The sequence below is a fragment of the Danio rerio genome, chromosome 25 (genome assembly GCF_049306965.1).
Source record: "Danio rerio strain Tuebingen ecotype United States chromosome 25, GRCz12tu, whole genome shotgun sequence".
In the NCBI taxonomy this organism is placed as follows: Eukaryota; Metazoa; Chordata; class Actinopteri; order Cypriniformes; family Danionidae; genus Danio; species Danio rerio.
Genome location: NC_133200.1, coordinates 31,538,391 through 31,560,505, shown reverse-complemented (window position 1 = coordinate 31,560,505; position 22,115 = coordinate 31,538,391). Strand labels below are relative to the sequence as shown.

The 22,115-nt window shown below is 36.1% G+C and overlaps 1 protein-coding gene across 2 annotated transcripts in view; it reads right to left on the bottom strand.

Annotated features, from left to right (window-relative positions):
• Nucleotides 1-22,115, bottom strand: part of pkmb (pyruvate kinase M1/2b) — a 33,762-nt gene that overhangs the window by 7,201 nt on the left and 4,446 nt on the right. For both annotated transcript variants that reach the window (XM_005163113.6, NM_001003488.1), the window contains 5 exon segments: nucleotides 10,394-10,525; nucleotides 10,113-10,299; nucleotides 7,593-7,863; nucleotides 4,812-4,962; nucleotides 4,579-4,731 (listed from right to left, as the gene is read on the bottom strand). In XM_005163113.6, coding sequence (XP_005163170.4) covers nucleotides 4,579-4,731; nucleotides 4,812-4,962; nucleotides 7,593-7,863; nucleotides 10,113-10,299; nucleotides 10,394-10,525 — 894 coding nt within the window.

Here is a 22,115-nt window from a genome sequence, read left to right as displayed (position 1 = left end):
TTTTGGCAACAACCAGAAATGTTGAGGAGTAGGGGTCAGTTAGGTTGTGATAACTATAAAACCCATTTCCCGATCTTTCGGAATGAAATGCCCACTTTACTACATCCAATCAGCTTCCAGTAGAAATAAAAAAAGCCACACCCACTGTTTTCTTATTTAATAGTTCTTTTCTCTAAGAACAGCATCACAATATGAAAAAAGTTTTCGGTTTATGTGGACTTTAAAACTGATGAAAACAAAAAAAATAAAAATTTTAGCTCGATATGTCTACCCAGCAGGTACAGGATGTCAACATGACCTCAGATTAACGTTGTACCCCAACGTTGTGGGGACATTGCATTTTGTTTGGAAATGAAAATCTTGTTGACGTCAGAACCTACCGTCTGGCCGACGTCAAAATCCAATGTCCAACCTAAAATCTACCAAAATATCAATGTCTAATGATGTTACAGCTTGACGTTGTCTGGACGTTACCACTAAGACATCTATCAGACAATATTGGATGTCAATATGACGTTGGTTTAAGATGTGGACTCAACGTTGAATTTTGGTCACAACACAACCTAAAATCAACCAAACATCAATGTCATTTTAAATTATTATTGGATGTCAGAATAACATTGCCCTTAGACGCTGACTAGACATCGAATTTTGGTCACTAGACTTGATGTCTTATGATGGTGTGTGCCTGCTGGGTAGGAACTATACTCTCATTCCAGCATAATAATCAAGGAACATGGCTACAGCAGGCCAAATGGAATCACACAACGCTGTTCTTACCGAGCTCGGGACTATTTTCAGGTGTTGTGTAATATGCTACTAGTCCAATTTATGGGTAGGCAAACTCTGTCCTGCACAGTTTAGCTCCAACTCTAATCAAACACACCTGCCTATAGATTTCTAGTGATCTTGAAGACACTGATTAGCATGTTCAGATGTGTTTGAATAGTGTTGGAGCTAAACTTTGCAGGACACCGGCCCTGCAGGACAGAGTTTGCCCACCCTTGGTCTAATCCAATGCAGTGATTTATGCTAAACTAAACTAAAAGTGATCCTGCCAAACCCCAAGATTGGCTGAATGGTAAAACATTATTGTAAAATAAGTCTAAGTGGAGTGTTCCTTAAGCAAACCATTTTGCAACTTCAGTATTGTCATACTATAGTATATACTGTATATCAATATTACAAGTTGATACAATCATTGGCATCAGGTTACCACCAAAATACTCATTTAAATGAAATTGAGTTTGACAATGATAAAAACCTTTGCTGATCATGAGTGATGAAGCTGGAACTGTTAAACATGATGCAGGTCCTCAAAAGCATGCGAGAAATCGCCACCGCAATCCAAGCGAACATCTTAATTACAAATGGCACAGAAACAAACAAGTCAAAGCACAAAACCTGCAAAACCTATATTGATTGAATGGCATGGTGTACTTCAAATCATTTTTTTTTCTACCAAGTGCTTATATTTAAAAAAAAATGTATCACTATCTCTAACATACTTATGTATACTTCGCACACTTGCTGCAGAATATATTACTATACACTATACTCTACTACTACTATATACTGCACACTTAATTAAATACTGCATACTGACAAATAAAAATATTTACTTAGAACATTTTAAGTCATCATAATTTCCTTTGAACATACTTCAATACTGACATAACCATTTGGTTCAGGTTCACTTTATTTATACCAATAGGTACTGTATTTTTAACCTTTTTAATTGTGTTTTAATCAAATGAACCTGATTATAATTGTACATGTGTAATCTATTTTACATGTATGTACATACATTATTTAAAATTTACAAAATACAAGTTGATCATAAATGCTTCTCAGTACATTTGGCAGTACACTTGAAGCAAGAAGTTATAAAATGATGTACACAGATTAATAGTCTTAATGCACTTAGTCTGAAAAGCACTTAAACCAATTATTAACTTAAATTGGCTGTTTGCTTAAGTACTGTTTTTAAAAGTATGCTAAAGTGTATTTTTTCACACAGAAAAAGTGTATTGCTATCATAGTCAGTACAGACATAGATTTAGCTTAGTCTTTAGTCTTTAATGTTAGATTAGATATGAAAAAAAACAAAACAGAAATCATCACAGATGTTTTAATGCTTTGAATGGTTGTGAGGTTTGAGTGTTTTACCTGCTTTTGGTGGCTTGTTAAAACAAACAAATTCAAATGAAGTATGAACTAAAATACACAAGAAACCAATCAAATGTGCTTTATTTAATGGTTAAAATTTAATGGATTTTCATAGTATTTATAGTGTAATTTTAAGGTGACGTAGTTACAGTATTACTACTGCTGAGCAATATTGATTAATTACATGTACTTAATGTATTGTTGGGTTAGAATGTGAGTTTAATGTAGGGTTAGTTACATGTAATTATGCATAATTCATGTAATAACTATAGTAAGTGCATGGAACGTGTACCTAAGTCACAGTACACTAAAGTGTTACCATTTATTTTCAGCAAAGCAGTTTAGTACATGAATCCAATGCTTAGCAAGATAAACTTATTTCCCCAGATTCACAGACAAGACTTAAACCTTATCTCAGACACAAAGGGCTCTACGCAAAACGCAGGGCGCAAACGCTTTAAGGGCGTGTCAGAATGCATTTTTGCTAACTTAAGGACGAGAATATCCGCTTTGCGCCATGGCGCATGGTCTAAAAGGGTTGAGTTTATTTTCTTAATGAGTTATAGGTGTGTTTTGAGAATAAACCAATCAGAGTCTCATCTCCCATTACCTTTAAGAGCCAGCTGCGTCGTGCCATAAGCGCATTGCTATTAACATGACGTAAAGTAAGTTCACTTTTGCTCTCGTGGATAGGGAAACCTTACCACACAGACATCAATTAGCCTATAAATAATTAATTTTGTTTTTTAAGCGCAAAGATTTGTTTCAAAACTATTTCTAAATTCAGTTCTAATTTCCACCAAACGAATAAATGATAAATAATAACAAAGTGTGCTCAAAATAGTGAGTTATTTCCAAATACACCTGCTATGCCCCATATGGTCTAAAACCTGACAGGTGGACAAATCTAAGCTTGTTTTTAATAAAATAAATATAAATATGGATATAATAAATGATACTGCTAATAATAATAACATTATACAAAAGCAAATTAAATGAACTGAAAAAACCTCCCGAGATGAAGAAAGTATGAAGGCAGTGGTTTTTAAATTCATGTAGGCTAGAAATTAATATGTTTTGTAATATTTTAATCATTTATATTTATATCCTATATATATCCTTATTATATATATATCTTTAAGATATAACATATTTTTCATATGTAAAGATATTTGCGTATTGCTCTACATCTTGTGTGTAGTGTGTAAGCCAGGCGCACTTTGCGCCAGACAATAGACCGACTTTGTTCTGGTCTAAAGAACAGACTATTTACAGTTTCTCAATATAGCAACGCGCCAAAACACGTCTGCTTTTTTAGACCAGAACGCCTATGGGCGCACATTTGAGCGCAAATGCATTTGCTATTTAAACAGTGTGGCGCAACACCTCAAAATGACCCTTGCACCAAGCTTAAAGTAGCAAAAGACCATTGCCCCGCTTTGCGCCACATTGCGCCGGGTGTATGATAGGGCCCCATATGTCTTTCACAGCTGATTTATCTTATAATATAACAGTAACTATGTTCCAATTCACCTATTTTTAATGCACATTTTGCAAATTAATTTTTTCCTGTGACGATTTTGTTCTCTTTGACTCATTAGATGGAAATGTTACCTTGATCATCAATGTTTCATGCAGTATTCCAGTTTTGCACATAAATCTATTTTGCATCCTTGGATGACAACATAGCTAGACTCTTTGTTTTAACTCAAGTACACCAGTAATGATTTTTAAGGCACATTTTAAGGCACAAATTACTTAAAGGGCACCTATTTTATCCCTTTTTCAAGATTTAAGATACATATTTTTTGTCTGTAAAGTTTCAGCTTAAAAGACCCATCAGATTATTTGTTATACCTTTTTAGAAAATTGAAATTTACTGCTCTACAAACACTGTAGCTGTTTTTGTTGTCTGTGCCTTTAATGCTAATTCTCCCTGCCCAGTGTTCCCATGTGTCCATCTCTGTCAGATAAACAGCACAATTACAAACATGAAGGAAGCAGATCTTACATAAAGTTTGTGAGAAATACTATAGTAAGAACTTTTCCAATGATTATTTGATGTATTTGTTGTGGAGTAAATTCAAGCCTTTCTGCAATGATGGCACTCCTACGTCAGGTTGCGGTGGGCCTAAATATGGGAGGGATTTGGATCTTATGTTAACGTCAGGAAATTAAAAAAAGAGACTTATTGTGTTTAAATTTCTCCAATATGACTTTGGACACACTATACCTACAAACAGTTGTGTCCAAACAGCTTACAAAAGATTATATTTATTATATTTAAATGGCCTAATCTTAACTTATTCAAAGTCCTGTCTGTGAAAGCAGGCCTTAGTGAATTATTAAAATATTAGTTGCACATCATTTAGAGCACAAAATGCCAAAAGGTAGCACTCTTGATCATACCAGGTGCTGTGTGAGCACAGACTCTATTGGGTATTCTCCTTTTGCCGTCTCTCCGCTCAGCATGATGCAGTCGGCACCGTCGAGCACAGCATTGGCCACATCACTGCTCTCGGCACGGGTAGGACGAGGCTTCTTTATCATGCTCTCCAGCATCTGCCAGTCAAAAAAAACAATGAATTCATGCTGGCTGAACTGAGCCGGCTCACTCGCTCCTGCACCATATCTGTCCTAACCTGTGTGGCACAGATGATTGGTTTGCCAATCCTATTGCAACGGCTAATCATCATCTTCTGAGCTAGGAACACCTTTTCAGTAGGGATTTCAATACCCAGATCTCCACGGGCGACCATGATACCATCACTGGCCTCAAGGATCTCATCAAACCTGCACAAATAAAAGAAAGAAATATAAAATGTCTGCAAATCTGGCATTAAAAACCACTTTTTAGAATCCAGACAATTCTGGCTTTGTTTAATAAATATTTTTTCTAATATTTTCTAATATTATTATAATTTCAAATAAAATATTAATTTATACATGTCATGTCAAGGCTTAAGTTTGCATTTATTTATTAATTATAGGAAATTATATTTTATATAATACATTTACAAATGTACATCATGTTAAATTAAATTTCAGCTATAAAATATGTATTATTTCTTTACTATCACTTAATATTCATAATTTATATTTTATTTAATATGCAGTGCATACAGCATAAATGAGTGCATCCCCTTTTGAAAAAAAAAAACAAAACGTTTTTTTTTTTTTTTTGTTAAAATATCACATAAAACCTTTAGGAATAGAAACATATTAGATTTAGATTCAAATGAGAGGCTGCAAAAAAACTACAAAATTACATTTTTTTATCTTATGAATTTTTCATGCTTATTTTTTTCCCTCTTTTTTTTATTTTATTTATTATTTTCCAACCCAGCCTCATTCTGAAAATGTACCGCTACATACATTTCTGAAGAGCACCAAATACATCCCATAAGCTAAGTTTTTGCAGTTTTTGTTTTCACAAATCCACCAGAGGCTGCTGTGTATGCTTTTTCAGATCTCAAATTTCTCTCGCAAGTGACATTCGAGCCTGCTGTTCTCGTGTAAATCCACCAGAGACCGCTGTTGACTAACTGACTGACTGATTGACTGACCCACCCTCCTCCTTCCCTAAACCCAACCAATCGTATTTTCAAAAGCACTGATTGACCCGCCCACCCACTTCCCTAAACCCAACCGACAGTTTTAAAAAGAAATCCAGAAAAAGAAAAATCCTCGACTTTTCACGTTTTCAGATTTTGCCACATTCTAACCCTGTTATTTACTTGTTTATTTTATTTATTTAATTATTTTTTTCTTACCTGCTTTCTGGAACCGTTGTTCACTAGACTCAAAACCCATCATCACAGTCATCTCCTCTCTGCATCTCTAGTCTGCCAACGTATATGGCGAGCTAACTAGACAAACTGGTCACTGCGGAAATGTCATCCATATAGAGGTAAGCGTTCAGCTGGTAAGCGCAAAAAGGAATGGGATCATACCACCCCGGAGCATTCATTTTAAGGCGAAATGCAACCACACATACTCATGGCTACTTAAATAACAATCTACAGAAATGTATATAGGGCTGCGTTTTCAGAATGAGCCTATGTTGCATATTTCCCTATATTTCACAAAGTACGTCCCAAGAGCTACATTTTTTTAGCAGTTTATGTTTCGTTGATCTGCCAGAGGCCGTTGTGTACACTCTTTGAGATCTCAAATTTCTCTCACGAGTGCCGTTCACGCCTGCTCTTCTTACGTAAATCCACCAGAGGCAGCTGTCAACTGACTGACTGAATGACTGACCAACCAATTGATCTCCCAACCCACCAACTTCCCTAAACCCAACCCAATCGAGTTTTGAAAAGCAATCCAGCGGTCAGCTGGATCTGGTCTCCAGCAGTAAGAGGTCAGCTGGTAAGCACGAAAAGGAGCGACATCATATCGCTCTGTATTGATAAATTAAAAGACTAAATGCAGCCATACGTTACTCTGGCTACATAATTCGTGATCTCCAGAAGTGTACAACCCAGGCTCATTCTGAAAACGTAGTCCAGCGGACATTTCTGGAGACCGCGAAATACGTCCCGGGAGGTATGTATGGCTGCATTTAATTTTTTTAAGTGAATGCTACAGGGCGGTGTGACGCCGTTCCCTTTCGCGCTTGCCGGCTGACCGCTTACCTCCGTGTGGAGGGCTTTCCCGCTGCAGTCAGTTTGTCCGGTCAGCTCATCCTGTGCGTCGGCGGACTTTAGATGCAGAGAGGAGGAGTTGACGTAGGCGTCCGGGTTCGAGTCCAGGTAAGAGCGGTTCCAGAAAAATAAAGCGAATGAGTTCATAACAGGGTGAGAACGCGGTGAAATCCGAAAATGTGGTAACAAAAAAAAAAAAAAAAAACACAGACGAGGGCTTTTCTTTTTCTAGACGGCTTTTCTAAATTGCTGCTCGGGTTTAGGGATGTGAGCGGGCGGGCGGGTCAATCGGTAAAACTGGTTGGGTTCAGGGAAGGAGGAGGGTGGGTCAGCTGATTGGCCGGTCGCGTGGTCAATCATTCGGTCAGTCAGACAGCGGCCTCTGGTGGGTTGACGCGAGAACAGCGCGGGTGCGAACGGCACTCGCGAGAGACGTTCGAGATACAAAAAAGCACGCACAGCGGCCTCTCGCAGATTCGCGAAAATAAAAACTGCACAAATACGTACCTCCCGGGATATATTTCGAGGTCTCCAGAAACGTCCGCTGGACTACGTTTTCAGAATGAGCCTGGGTTGGAAATGTATATAGAGCTACGTTTTCAGAATGAGCCTATGCTGCAACATGTATATACTTATAAATACACACATATGTAGCATTTTATACATTTATAAGTAAAAATTATGCATACTATTTAATCAATACTATAAATAAATATTCAATAGTATGTATAATACTGTAACACTGATACAAGAATCTTTTTTTATTTCTTCACTCACTTGCGCACACCCTCATGGTTCTCCAGCTTACTGATGATCCTGATATCCTTCCCTTTCTCTCCGAGCACCTTCCTGACAGCGTGCACATCAGCAGCTTTGCGGATAAAGGAGGCAAAAACCATGTCCACGCCCTGTTCCACACCAAACTGAAGGTCCTTGATGTCCTTCTCAGACACTGCGGGCAGGTCAACATTGGCTCCAGGCAGGTTCACACCTTTCTTGCTGCCCAACATGCCTCCGTTCTCAATCTCACAGTTCAGGAAGTCAGATCCTGGAACAATTGGAAACATTAAGACAATTGGTTTTTGTCAGTCCTTGCATTTTGAAATAATTATATATATATATATATATATATATATATATATATATATATATATATATATATATATATATATATATATATATATATATATATATATATATATATATATATATATGTATATACTGTATATTATCTACTCTTTTCTTGTGCCCCTTTGTGACACTTTTCTTAAATTATGCGAGTAACTCAATTACAAAAATGATATGACCAACATAAACAACTGTGTGCAAGGAGGAGATATTATCCTCACAGTTTATCCATTGAGTGTTAAAAGCCAACTTATTATTCATTCATTCATTTTCTTTTCGGCTTAGTCCCTTTATGAATCTGGGGTTGCCATACCAGAATAAACTGCTAACTTATCCAGCATATGTTTTACGCAGCAGATGCCCTTCCAGCTGCAACCCAACACTGGGAAACACCCATACACTCTTGCATTCAAACATACACACTACAGCCAACTTAGCTTAGCCAATTCACCTAGTGCATGTCTTTGGACTGTGAGGCAAACCAAAGCACCTGTAGAAAACCAACGCGAACGCGGGGAGACCATGCAAACTCCACACAGAAATGCCAACTGACAAAGCCGGGCTTGAACCATTGACCTTCTTGCTTAACCTTCTTGCCCACAAGTCAACTTATTAGAATGAACAAATTATTTTAAGCAGACCACAAATAACCCCAAAACTCTAAACAAGTGTTTCTGCAGCAATATTATAGAAATATCTTGAATATTACTGCACTGTAGAGAAAATAGTGAGAAAATCTGGATATCAAAATAATTTTTAATCACTGATATGCTTGTGATATTAAGCAAAAAATGCCAATTGATTTGATGTCAAATGACTACCTTGGTGTCGAAATGACATCAAATTGACATCTAACATTGGCCTTATAAAACATGTCAAATAGTGATTACAGGACTGTCCCACAATCAACTGTAAATGTGTGATTTGTAATCAAAGCTTACAGGTAAATAAAACTTTTCATGTATTATTATACATTTCTGTCATTACTTTAGTGTTCAACAGTCATCGATGTGCAGATGTCAAATGGACGTCAACATTTTGACATCAATTCTATTTGCAGTTTTAATCTGTTTTTTGGTGTGTTTTTTGCAACCCAGGCTCATTATGGATATGTACCCAGGTCTACATTTCTAGGGACAGCGAAAAACCACCAGAGGCCGCTGTGTATGATTTTTGATGATCTCTTCTCGCATAAATACACCAGAGGGGGCAATATACACTTCAGCAGACCAGCCCAGCTTGCTGTTGACTGACTGACTGACTCACTGATCCACCCACCCCAATCACTAAACCCAACCAATAGTGTTTTCAAAAGCAATCTAAAAAAAGAAAAGCAGTCGCGGTCGCATGATTTCACCACATTTTTAGCCTGTTGTTTTTATCCATTTTTTTTTTTTGCTTTTGTTTTGCCTGGTTTCTGGAGCCTTTCTTAGCCGGACTTGAACGCCATCATCGTAATCAATTTCGCTCAGTGTCTAAAGCTGTCCGGTGTATGAGGCGAGCTACTGGGCAAGCTGGTAACACAGGAAATGCCATCTATATAAGCGGTCAGCTGGTACTGCTAAAAGAAACATAAGCCGTCTGCGGCATCATAGCGCCCCATATCGTTCATTATAAAGACGAAATACAGCCATACGTACTTCTGGCTATATACTTCACGCTCTCTAAAAATGTAGACAGGAGTATGTATCCACAAAGAACTTGTGTTTGTTTTTTGATGTCATTTTGATGTTGGTGTATGCATAGTTTTCACTATGTATACGTATTATTATTTAGTGCTACCTTATCATTTAATGTCATTTGTTGCCCAAAACGGAAACCATAATTTAAAAAGCAGCGATACAACTTTGAATAAGATTGTTCACTTAAAGCGATAGTTCATTTAAAACGTCTGTTGTCATTTACCCCTCACTTGTCACAAAACTGTTTGAGTTTCTTTCTTTTGGTGAACACAAAGAAAGATAATGTTAGAGACTGGTTACCATTAACTTATAACTAAAGGTTTTATTTTTCCTACTGACTACTGGTTTCTTCAAATATCTTATTTTGCATTCAATAGAAAAATAAGGCTTCGAACTTGATTTAGTGAGTAAATGTTTTTGTGTGTGTGTGTGTGTGTGTGTGTGAACTATCCCTTTAACTTGAAGTCATCTTTAACTCATAACTCACCGATTTCCTTAACCTTGAGTGAAATCAGACCATCGTCCACGTAAATATGGCTGCCCTGCTGCACCACCTTTGTGATGTTCTTGTAGTCCAACCACAGGGTATTTTCATCACAGTTGTCCATGAACTTGTCATCCAAAGTCAGTTTGATTATGTTACCTTTGACAAGCTTGACCTCCTCAGTGCCACTCTGAAAGAAATCCGAATTCGGAAGTCAAATTAATTTGAAATAACACTTTTAAATGCTGTAAAAGAAACATCAGAAAACCAGTTGAAAAACGTACGCCCTTAATAAGCCCAGTTCTGATCTCAGGGCCCTTGGTATCCAGGGCAATGGCAACAGGTCGGTAATCAATGGTACCAGCTCCAAAACTCTCAATAGCTTCACGGACACTCTTGATGGTTTCAGCATGGTACTGCATAAAACAAAATACAATTACAAGCACATAAAAAATAAATGCAAATAGATAAACATAGATAAGACTCTAGACCAGTGTTTCTCAACCACTTTCCTGGGGGGCCACCAACATTGCATGTTTTGGATGTCTCCTTTGTCTGTTACATGCATAACAGGTATTTCAGGCTCTGCTAATGAGGTAATTTTGGTTTTGGTTAAGCAGACAGAAGCTGTTTCTCAATTCTAAGAACGCAGAGAACGGACTTGCGTTCTTGTGGAGACCGGTCTTGCCAGGTGTTCTCGGAAGAACGAACTCGGGAGACCACGAGAATAGAGAACGCGTCCTGTGAGAAATGAGATGCTGCGTTCTTCCTGATGGTGACCTTCACATGTTTTTAATTGGAAAATTATTTAAACATTACAGCATTCGTACAACGGTTTATTGTTTTTTCCCTTTTCACAATATATACTATTCCTAAAAACATTATAAATAGACGTTGCACAATATAAATAAAAGAGATTTTAATACGAATTTCAGCTAATAACACCCTTAATGTGTTTATTCCTTTATTAAGATGTTAATGGTAATGTTTATTTTCACCGTTTCATTTAGGCAAAATCCTGAGGTAAATAAGTTAAATCTCTAAACTTTAATATTAATTCTAAATAAAATGCTGCGCATCCCACCTCCAGTCGCAATGACTTCTGGGACTTCTAGAGTGAGATCGGTGCTTAAGTCTGCATCGGTGCGTCCTCAATTTTAAGAACACATCCGGGAAGATTCATGCGTCCTCTGTTCTAGCGGTCTTGAGTATTGGAACTGAACTTTGGCAGCTGATGAGCAAGATCGCTCAAGAACGCATGTTAAGAAACAGCCATAGAATATGTGCAAAGCTGGTGGTCCTTCCGGAATGTGGTTGAGAAACACCGTTCTTGACTATAGATTTAAGACTCCAAACTTACATTAAAGTTGGCTTTTTTACTTAATTGTATCTGCACTAGCTGTGTATACTTTTATATTATTCTTCTTGTTGTTTTATGGCTCTTGTTTTTATTGTACGGCGTCCGTGAGTTGCCAGAAAGGCACCTTTAAACTAAATTTATTATTATTATTATTATTATTATAAATATAGATATATAGAAAGACAGACAGACAGACGAACGAATGAACACACAAACAAAAAATAAATAAATAAATAAAAAATACTAATAAAATTAAGTGTGAAATATTTTAAATGAATTAACTTTAATTTAGTATAGATGACAGATAATCTAAAATGTTAAACAAAAAAACAAAGAATAATGAATAAATGCAAATTCTGACAAGAGAAAAAAATATATTAAATATATATATATATATAATACAAAGATCTCAAACCAAAAGTCTTAATTCAAAGCCTTTATTATTTTCCACAATTAGTCTGAGTTATACGGGTATATGTGACCATGTTTTAATCAGAAGCACACATGATATGTATACATATGTATATGACTTTTAAATAAGAACTTTAAATTGTTTTAACAATTCGACACTGATGGCAAAAGGTTTAGGGGAAAGTAAGTAAACCAACTTAAAGTATGTTACCAGTAGTGGTTTACATTTGATTTAGTATAAAGCCGTGGTCAAACTGCACTTATTCGCCCCATAAACTTTCATTCATAAGCAAGCGAATGTAACCGGAACGCAAGCTCTTGCGACAAGTTTCGAAGTTAGCTGTGTTGCAAAGTTCAAGCTTGGTAAACTCTGATCTGCAAAGATCAACACATGACCTCCCTGTACATATATTTAAAATATGGATCAATCGCTCACTTTTTTAAATGTCTAATCATCTTGTTTACCGCTGCTCCATTTCACATTGTCGTACGACAGAATTTTGCATGCAAAAACTCGAGTGTCGCTGTGGCATAACTTTGTTGTACTAATGAAGTGAACTGGAATTTGCTTCAGGTGTACCTAAGACAACTCTTTTTACTTATTGTCATCCTTGCAGCGTAATTCTGCCAGTGATAAACACACGATTTACAAATATAATTAATAAAGAGCACTACAATAATTAAAGCAAAAAATATATATAAGAATGGACAACTTTCTCCAGGTCATTGACTGACAAAGTTGTCTGCAATTTGGATATTTATCTTTGGTTATTGACAGCGTTGGGAAAAGTTACTTAAGAAAGTAATGCATTACAATATTGAGTTACTCCCCAAAAAGTAACTACTTGTTTACGTTTATTTTGAGCTACTTTTGGTTTACTATTTCTGACCTGACTGAGGCTTGATCTCTTTCAGAACTTGTTTTTAATAGAGGAGTTCTGCAATTAACAACACACTGTATAACTTACACCTTTATTTACCTTTAAAAACACATTAAAAATATTTTAGGATAAAGTTATCTGAGAACTTCCTGACCCCAGAGCAATACATGCTGTATATACAGATTGTAGAAAGTTTGAAGCAATGAATTTGCAACGTTTGTATTATTTTGTACTATTTTAGTTTTAAGTAAAATCGCTGACCATTGAGACAATCCCCTTCTCCTTTTCTTCGATGCATTCAAAATAATAAACACATTCTCTCATTGACTGCGTGATTCTATGACTACTTTCATTTTAATTCAGCAATTTATTTTTTAAAAAGCTGATTAATTAATCTAAAAAGTAACTTGCGTTAAAAATTTATAAAAAGTAACTCAAGTATTATTACTTTTTTTAAAGTAATGCATCACTTTATTGTTACTTAGCAAAGTAATACTATTATTTAACTCACATTACTTGTAATGCAATATCTTCGACACTGGTTATTGGTTTATAATTGATGAAATCTTTATCTGTCATTCATGACTCAAAAATGACTCCCAGATTCATGATTACCTTATTTCCAGATGGACTGTTAAAGATTGCAATAAACATCTCCCAATATTCTTAATAAATCAAATTCAGCTGGTCAGATGATGTCTTTAAAACTCCAAAACTGTGCCTTTTTTCATGTGTCTAATGATCTTTAGGCATAGCATATGAAGCTGCTGATCAATCCTAAAACTTCTTAGCTGCCCTGAGAAATAGCTTCCTAACAGACCTTTCTGTTGCCTTATACACTGTTACACACCAAATCCTCCAGGTCTCCCTCTCTGATTTGGCCATCACACAGTACTTTGGCTTTAATCCAATCTTAAAGGCAGATCTTTCAATGTTTCATTGAGAAGCTAAAAGAGGCACATCAAATAATCACTGAGGTGCCTCGGGGTTTAGTACTCAGTGCTTTTCTATTCTCCAGTCCTTAACATGACAACAAGGAAACAGTATTTTGATGGCTTCAATCCAAACTCATAGTCAGATCTCTCAAGGTTTCGACTAATCACTGGCATGCCCCAGGGTTCAGTGTTCGCTTCTCATCTTTTCTCTTTTTACATAAGTTTACTGGGCATGACGGTGCATGGCTTCTCCCACTACTGCTAAACAGATGAAATGCTGCTTTTCATTTTAACACTGTCTCAGCTCATATCTCTGCCTGCCTTTCAGATCACAGGGACAACATGAACTTGAGGGTAGTTTTTGATGACCAACAAAGCTTTCAACAACTTTATTTTTGTGATTTCAACAGTGGACTACAGAAGCTCCTTGTGAACAAAGGGAATAATAATGACGCATTTATAATATGCATGATTGACTCGTGCAATGCCAAAACACATCACTCACAATCTACAAAGCCTCCATAGATATATACATTAGATGTCGCCTGGCCTATTGTTGTCTATTGGACGGAATGCGTCAATAGCGACGCCATCTTGCTACAGGGTAGCGCTCCTTTGAAATGAATGCGGGACCAGGGTACAGTGGAGGACTGTGGCCATCCAAAGCCAGAGATATACACATATATCTATGATCGGGAGTTTTCCTGAATGTTAGTATGTAATTTTTTTTTTTTTTAATTACGAAAATTATAATTTTACATCACTTTTCTACATTGATGGATCAGTGACCGCACGGGCATTCCTGACAAAAAGCTTGTGTTTGTGTGTACAGAAATGTACTATTCACCCTCCCTGTTAAATTTAATCTAATCCGTGTCCTGAAACACACCTCCTCTCCTGCTTTCACTTCTCATACTGACGGAGGGAGCGATTCGTTTGTGAATGAATCCCCCGAACGACTCTTTCACTAACGTTATCCGATAATAATACAAGTTTCTGGCAGCGCAGTATCTCGCTGTCATATTTCTTTTGCATTGTTTGCTGATTTTATTCAACAAAACTAGCATAAGCCGAGTGTTTAATGCGAGTTGAAGCTGCTTTGCCGTATGGTGAATGCAGTAAGTGACTGTTATGATTAAAAACGTTACCTGATTAGCTCAAAAGTTCAGAACATACAAAAACAGAAAAAAACTTAATATTACCTATGAAATGTTCTGCCTTTGTGCTTTGTTTTCTTTGTTAGCTCGTTACTACACCTGTAGACAGCGCTAAAGTCCCGCATCTTCACGTAATAACACTTGTCTTGACTAGTGCGGTTGAATGACACTTGTCCTGGGAGCACTGTACCAATGTGGCGGCGCTATTGACGCATGCTCGGGGTCCCTATGCGATATCTAGTGTATATATCTATGCAAAGCCTCTAATGAACTGAAAACTGTACTTTCAAAATAGAAACTATTAAGGCTTGCTCTTGTAATAATAGCAGTAACGCACACAAAAGTAGTAGCCATTCCAGTTTCTGGTTAGCAGTCGTTGAGCATAATGTGCCTGTTACCCACTAAACCAACAAACTGGACTTCAGGGATTAAATATGCTCACCATCTCACTTCACTTGCTCCCAATTTCAGCTAGAATCAATCAAGACTACCACTAGAACTGCACCTTTGTGTTTCGATTCATGACTACAAATGCATACTCAGTTCACTGAATAAGCTACGCCGTGATTATTTTTCTTTTCTTCTCTGGTAGAAGAAATAAGCTGCTAGCCTCCATCACATTTTTAGAAGCTTCTAAATACGTATTGTACCTCTTCTGCAAGTATGTGAGCCCAAAGTATACTGCATGTATATGTACAGCAGGGGTGTCCTAACTCAGTCCTGGAGGGCCGGTGTCCTGCTGAGTTTAGCTCCAACTTGCTTCAATACACCAGCCTGGAAGTTTCTAGTATGTCTAGTCAGACCTTGATTAGCTGATTCAGGTGTGTTTCATTAGGGTTGGAGCTAAACTCTCCAGGACACTGGCCCTCCAGGACTGAGTGTGGACACCCCTGGTGTACAGTATACAGTATTTGTCACAAATATTACATTTGTATGTATCCCAATTGTTTTAAACCATGAATAAAGTAGGCACATCTCATGCGCACATAACCAGCAATGAAGATTGGTAGATCGGATATGGAACGGTTAAGTAAAGAAAGCAAGAAAAGTGCAAATATGAAATGTAAATATTAGTGGTGTCACGATTTCGATTTTAAATCGAAATCGATCGAAATTTATGCTCAATTTTGATTATCGAATCAAAAAATAGAATCGTCGATGCTGCCACGGCCCCATGTCACGTCAGCTTGGCTTGCCAAGCGGGAAAAAAAACAAGCTTGTTGAAGTGCTTGTTAAACTGCAGAAGCAGGAGACCCGTCGACAGAACTTAAATCCTCTCCTCTTTCAATGAAGTCGTCGGTGTGTAAGCATTTCGGATTTCCAGTGAGTTATGTTGACAACGTTCGTGTTGTCGACAAAAAACACAGTTTCGCAAGCTCTGCTATGTGCGTATTACGTACGGTTGGTCCGATAGACAACACCGGCATTGCAATCCTCCGCCCGCCCCCGTTGCAAATCCGCTCGTGAAAAGTACACACTCAGGCCCTGTTTACACTGTCTTTGTTTTTAAAAGGCATTTTAGAACGACAACGATTTGACATCCACAGTGGCGTGTAGCATTTCTGAGCAGCCCTCCTTCCTCTCTACCTCTGAAAATGCACATCGCGTGACCACACAGACGCACTCACAGCCATGCGCTCGAGAGAGCAGGTCCAGGCAGTCAGAGGACTGCTTCAATCTTTCACTCACTTGTACTTAGTCATTTTAGTAACACCTCAGATACTGTTGGCTGGTTCCTGTTGGTTGTGCGTCTTTTTTACCGACGCCATTATAACGACACAGATCACTGCCTATTCACGAGTCCCGCAGAAAAAGTGATTGACAGGTGGTAATTATGTGTGTATCTTGCCTTTATTCATTTACTGTATGATTTGTTTATGGGTAAAACAAAGACCATGCAGGTCAGGTAGTTTAAACGGTAGGCTACAAATAATTAATTTGTCATTAATTAATGAATTATTCATAATCGAAAATCGAATCGAATCGTGCCTTTAGAATCAAAAATGTAATCGAATCGAGGATTTGGAGGATGGTGACGCCCTTAGTAAATATGTTGTTTGCGCGTAGATTACACATAGAATAAATATTATTTACGCATTGTTTACATGTGAAAACTTGACATATAATTGTCCACAGAGTAAATGCACAGTACAGTTACGAACTTACTGCCACATTATATCGTCACGATAACATGATATCGTTGCCTTTGGGGATTTCCTGAAGATAAAATACTAACAAATATTTCAACAGGAATAACTACAGCAGTTGCGATTGTCGATCTCATATAAGGTAAGAGCTCACAATGACATATGAAGTGTGCAGGTGTTGTAGTGTTGTCCTATTTCTTAGAAGGAAATTTGAAAGCCCTTCCCTTTCTCACTCTGTTTCAAGGTGAAGGGGAAGATGTACAGTAGGGATACAAAAATAGAATTGATATTGGGCCTAAGTGTTAAAAACTGTGGATTTTTTAATCTTTCTGGCTTTCCATACACAATAAGAGGATCATTTGTAGCTCTTCTATAAACCTAAACTGCTTGTGAAACAGATCAAATAATCCTAAAGTGGTTGTTTTTAATGTTTTCTTTTTAAATCCAGCAGGTTTTGTATGTCATGTACCACGTGACATTCTCTCTGGCCAAGAAGTATCTGCTGCAGTGTTTACATGTCACATTTTGGTAACAGTATACTTGCAGCCTCAGCCCTAGTGGTACTAAAAGGTGCCAGCTATCAGGTACACTGTAGAAAACCCCTCCAAAAGTGAGCCATATGATCCCGTACCATGCATGGAAACACACCATCTGTGTCGACGCTAAAGTAGGCCAAGATCAGAAAAAAAGGAGATTAACAAGAACAATAAAATATGGTAGATGGAAAAACAATACACACCACACTGCAAGATTGTCTGCAATACTTTCCTAAACAATAATATTAAAATATTTATATTGCACAATTTGTTGAGAGAAAAGTGCAGACAAAGTTGAATATTTCTAGTGTGCATCTGTTCATAGATACCATCAAATAGCATGTAACTTTTTGCATACACTAACATCTGGGTTAAAAAACAAAAATGAAACAAACACCCATTATAGTAGATGCTTTTGGCATTGAGCCAATGCCAGGGTAGCCCCAATATGATTTTGCTGTTGATATTATTAGTTTAAATGTAATTAAGTAAACTCACAATATTTTGTTATATATATATATATATATATATATATATATATATATATATATATATATATATATATATATATATATATATATATATATATATAAATTATAATTATTATATATAAATAAAATGCAGCCACTAAAATTATTCTGGACTGATTGGTGCCTTCGATCGTCGTTCATGTCGTTCAACAGCAAAAACAAATGCTGATTTAAAAATGTTTAAACTTCTGAATAATTATTGGTTAGTTTTGCATGCTGGATGACACCATGGCTGAAATATTCTTCTGTTGGTTGGTTTTTTATTCTCATTGGTTAATTTTTGAACATTGACAACCTCTGATGCGCTCCCTATATTGTTTACCATGCAACTTTGAATATTCGTTCTGAAATAGTTTGTAAGTATGGCTCAGTAATAAGTGTAATTCCTTTACCCCACCGGCCAACTACTAAGCATACAGTAGTCGCATTAGGACAACGTGCATGAGAGAGTGAGAGCAGCGATCCTTGCATGCGTGAAATATTGCACATTATGACTTATTAAGTTTTGCTTACTACACGATAGAAATTGTGCTAGATATAATACAGTTTTTCGTTTAGAGTTGTAGTATTATAAAGTACTATAAAATTTTCTAAGTGGCGAATGACATGATCTAGTGGGTTGTCTGCTGTCATCTTTAAGCTGCGCATTTGTGTTTCAGGAGGCATGGCTTTGGAAGGCAGGGGAGGGATTGCGTTTTTTTTACGATATTTTGCTAACTGGTTAGCATTTTAGCAGACCACCTTATGCACTTTTAAGTAAATATTCTGTGATTTCTGTTTACTTTCTAGTTAAATACTAAACATGTTAACGTAAATTACTTAACAGGGCTCGAAGCTAGGTCATTTTGGTTTGCATTGTTTAATGTTTTCGCTTTTCTACAGAATGTTTGCTTTTGCTGATTACAACACATTATATGAATGCTGACAATTGCAATTTTCCTTAATTTCCCTATGTAAGCATGTGCCAAATAGATGTTTGACCGTTATGCTATTCTGACTACAACTTGGGTATGAACTGCTGAAGCTCAACCGCAGCAGATAAGCTGACTTTATCGCAACAATTTCAAGTTCGCATTACGTTCTTTTTAAAAATATGAAGGGTAAAGTTCTTAAAACATAATTTGTTTAGTATTGTTGATGAGAGACAAAACACGACTTTGGGTTGATTGTACACATTTATTAGGAATTCTTAATGTTGAAATGAAAAATTGTGTTTTATCCGATTGAAAACCACAAATCAATGCAATCAAATCCATTTTGAAATCCGCTTTTTAGAATCTAGTATATTTAGTGCCTCCATTTTTTTTTTTGCTGGTTGACTCACAAGGGCCAAAAATCTCAATTTTATAGATGCATTTTGTAAAAAGGTACATCAATAGAAGAAGCTGTATTAATAATACTATGGCTCAATAAAGAACATGAATAAATTATTTTATCAGGGTCTGTATTGTTATGATCACCAGCGATCTAGTGGCAAAAAATTGCTGGTAAACACACAGTTTACTAAAGAACTAAATCCCTCAGTATATGGACTACACGTTCCAGTCATGCACCGCTCACACACACCTGTTTCACATTCCGTTAATTTCACACACTTACAGCTGGAAGTAGCTTGGAACTGACTACATGAACTATATACACAGCACACATACACACCTCTTTGCTGAGTCTTGTTATACTGTTTGTGAACATTACGATGATGTTTCCTTGCCTTGCTTTACCGTGTTTTTAACCCTTAACTTGTTTGTTTGTTTATGTTGTCTGCTGCCTGCCTGTATTGACCAATTGCTAGGGCCAGACGGAATCTGCGGACGTTTTTTGCTATTTCTGCGGAGAACTTTAGTAAAAGTCTGCGGATTTCTGCGGATTTTTTTTGGGAGTATCATAACTAAAATCTTAATATATGAAATAAAAAATAATATCTTTTTAAACTTTTATTTAATGTTTAAAATGGAAATCCAATTAGATTCAATTTATTTGGTAAATAAAGCAAGTTTGTCATATAATATATCTAGTAAAAGACAGAAAATATTACTGTACAAACTGCATTGTACATAAATAAGAGGAACCTTTTCATATTAGTCAATAATATTACTGAAATAATCCAAAAAACTGAATAAAAATAGATTTACAAACATTTACTCAAGTAAATAAACAGAATTAATGATGGGCTAAAAATCTGCTGAATTCTGCGTGCGCAGATTCCAGGTGGGCCTACCAATAACCAGTGTATTTGACTATGACTCTGGATTTGCAAGCATACATCTGTTTGCTCCTGATTGTTGCTTGTCTGACCATTGTCAATTAACCTGCATTTGGATCCGCACCTCCCTTGTCAGCTACCCATTCACATTACAAGAGTGAGTGTGTGTATATAGTAATGCATTTTGTTCAGTTTGTTCATTTGTCTGTTTTATTAATGAATTCCTTAATCTTTATTAATTTTAGACATGGCATATACTGGATGCTGTACAGTAAAGGTATGTGAAAAATAATGGACCTCCAAAGAGGTTTTAAACTAAATATTGATTTTTATTTGTTTGCACATGTACTTACTATATTATTTCAAGGAATAAATTGCAATATTTTAAGAGTAATTCATTAAATAAAACCATGTTAGATCATTTAGCAGAAACAAAAAGTACATAAAAATAACATTACACTGAATTTTTTTTTTTCCATCTGGCCACCACTAAGCAAAGTTTCTGGGGGTGCCAATGCAATCAACCATCATGACACTTTGTTTTAAAGAAAACTTCATTATTTTTACTCTTCATTCTGTATGATGATTCTTGCACCTTTAGAAGGAAAATAAAGTTGTAGCAATTGACAGCATAAGTTCTAAGACCTGTAAAAGTGTACTGAACATGAAGCTAAAAAGGGAAGAACAAAGTGAACATGTCTTTGCTGTAAAGCCAACAGCTCAATCGGAGATAGAGTCTCTGTTCTGTCTGTCCAATCACAGACTTGAAGCAAAGGCAGAGAGGTATATATAGAATTAGGGAGAGACCGGTTTTGTTTCCATTGACCCACACAAACATTTGACTCCTTCTGACCTTAAACTGTTTGTTTTAGTAAATAAATATTACAAATTTACTGTTAGTTTAGTGAAAATGTTGTAATGTTATAAGAAAAAAAAACGGCAAAGAAAATAAATTCAAAAACTTTAAATAATTACATCTTATATATATATATATATATATATATATATATATATATATATATATATATATATATATATATATAAATTACAATTATAAATTTAAATATTGACCTTAAATGGCTATATTTAATATTTTAATTCAATAAAGATGTATTTTTATCTTTTTTTAAATGAATGATTCAGGATTTATATTCTACATCTCAATAAAATAACAACATGAAATTGCTACACTTGACTAATCAATGCACTGTATGCGCACAATGACCTGTGAAGCACCTTTACTAAAAACGAACATGAGCTTTTGACCTTCCAAAGTCCTGAGACTGAAATATCCACTGCATCACTTTTTGAAAGTAACCCGCAGCAATGGTGTCATGCAAAAAAGGTAAAAAGCCATGACTTTTAAAAGGGAGAGGTCGTTCTAAACTCACACTCTGGCTCGAGCCCAGCATGACTCTACTCAACGTATCGACCAGACAGATCTGAGCTGCAAACAAGATCAGCTTACAACTTCTGACATTTGAAGAGTCTCCGGGGAAATGCCACAATAATGGAGCACCTGCGTTGGTACCAACGCAAAGTCTGGCTGAGAGGATAAGAGACTTTTTAAAGACATCTTATTAGAAAATGTATAGATTTGTAATGGTCTAAAAATACACTAACTACTTTATTAGTTGCTATAGTTGTATATTTTTTGTTATGTCCGCCAACATTAATAATAATAATAATAATAATACATTTAAATTGTAATGCGTTTTTCTTGCATTCATTGGATAAAAAATGCAGTAAAAGAGTAATATTCTGAAATATTTTTATATTTTAGGAGCTGTTTTCTATTTGAAAACATTTTAAAAATCTAATTTGTTCTCCTGATTTTATACAGTCA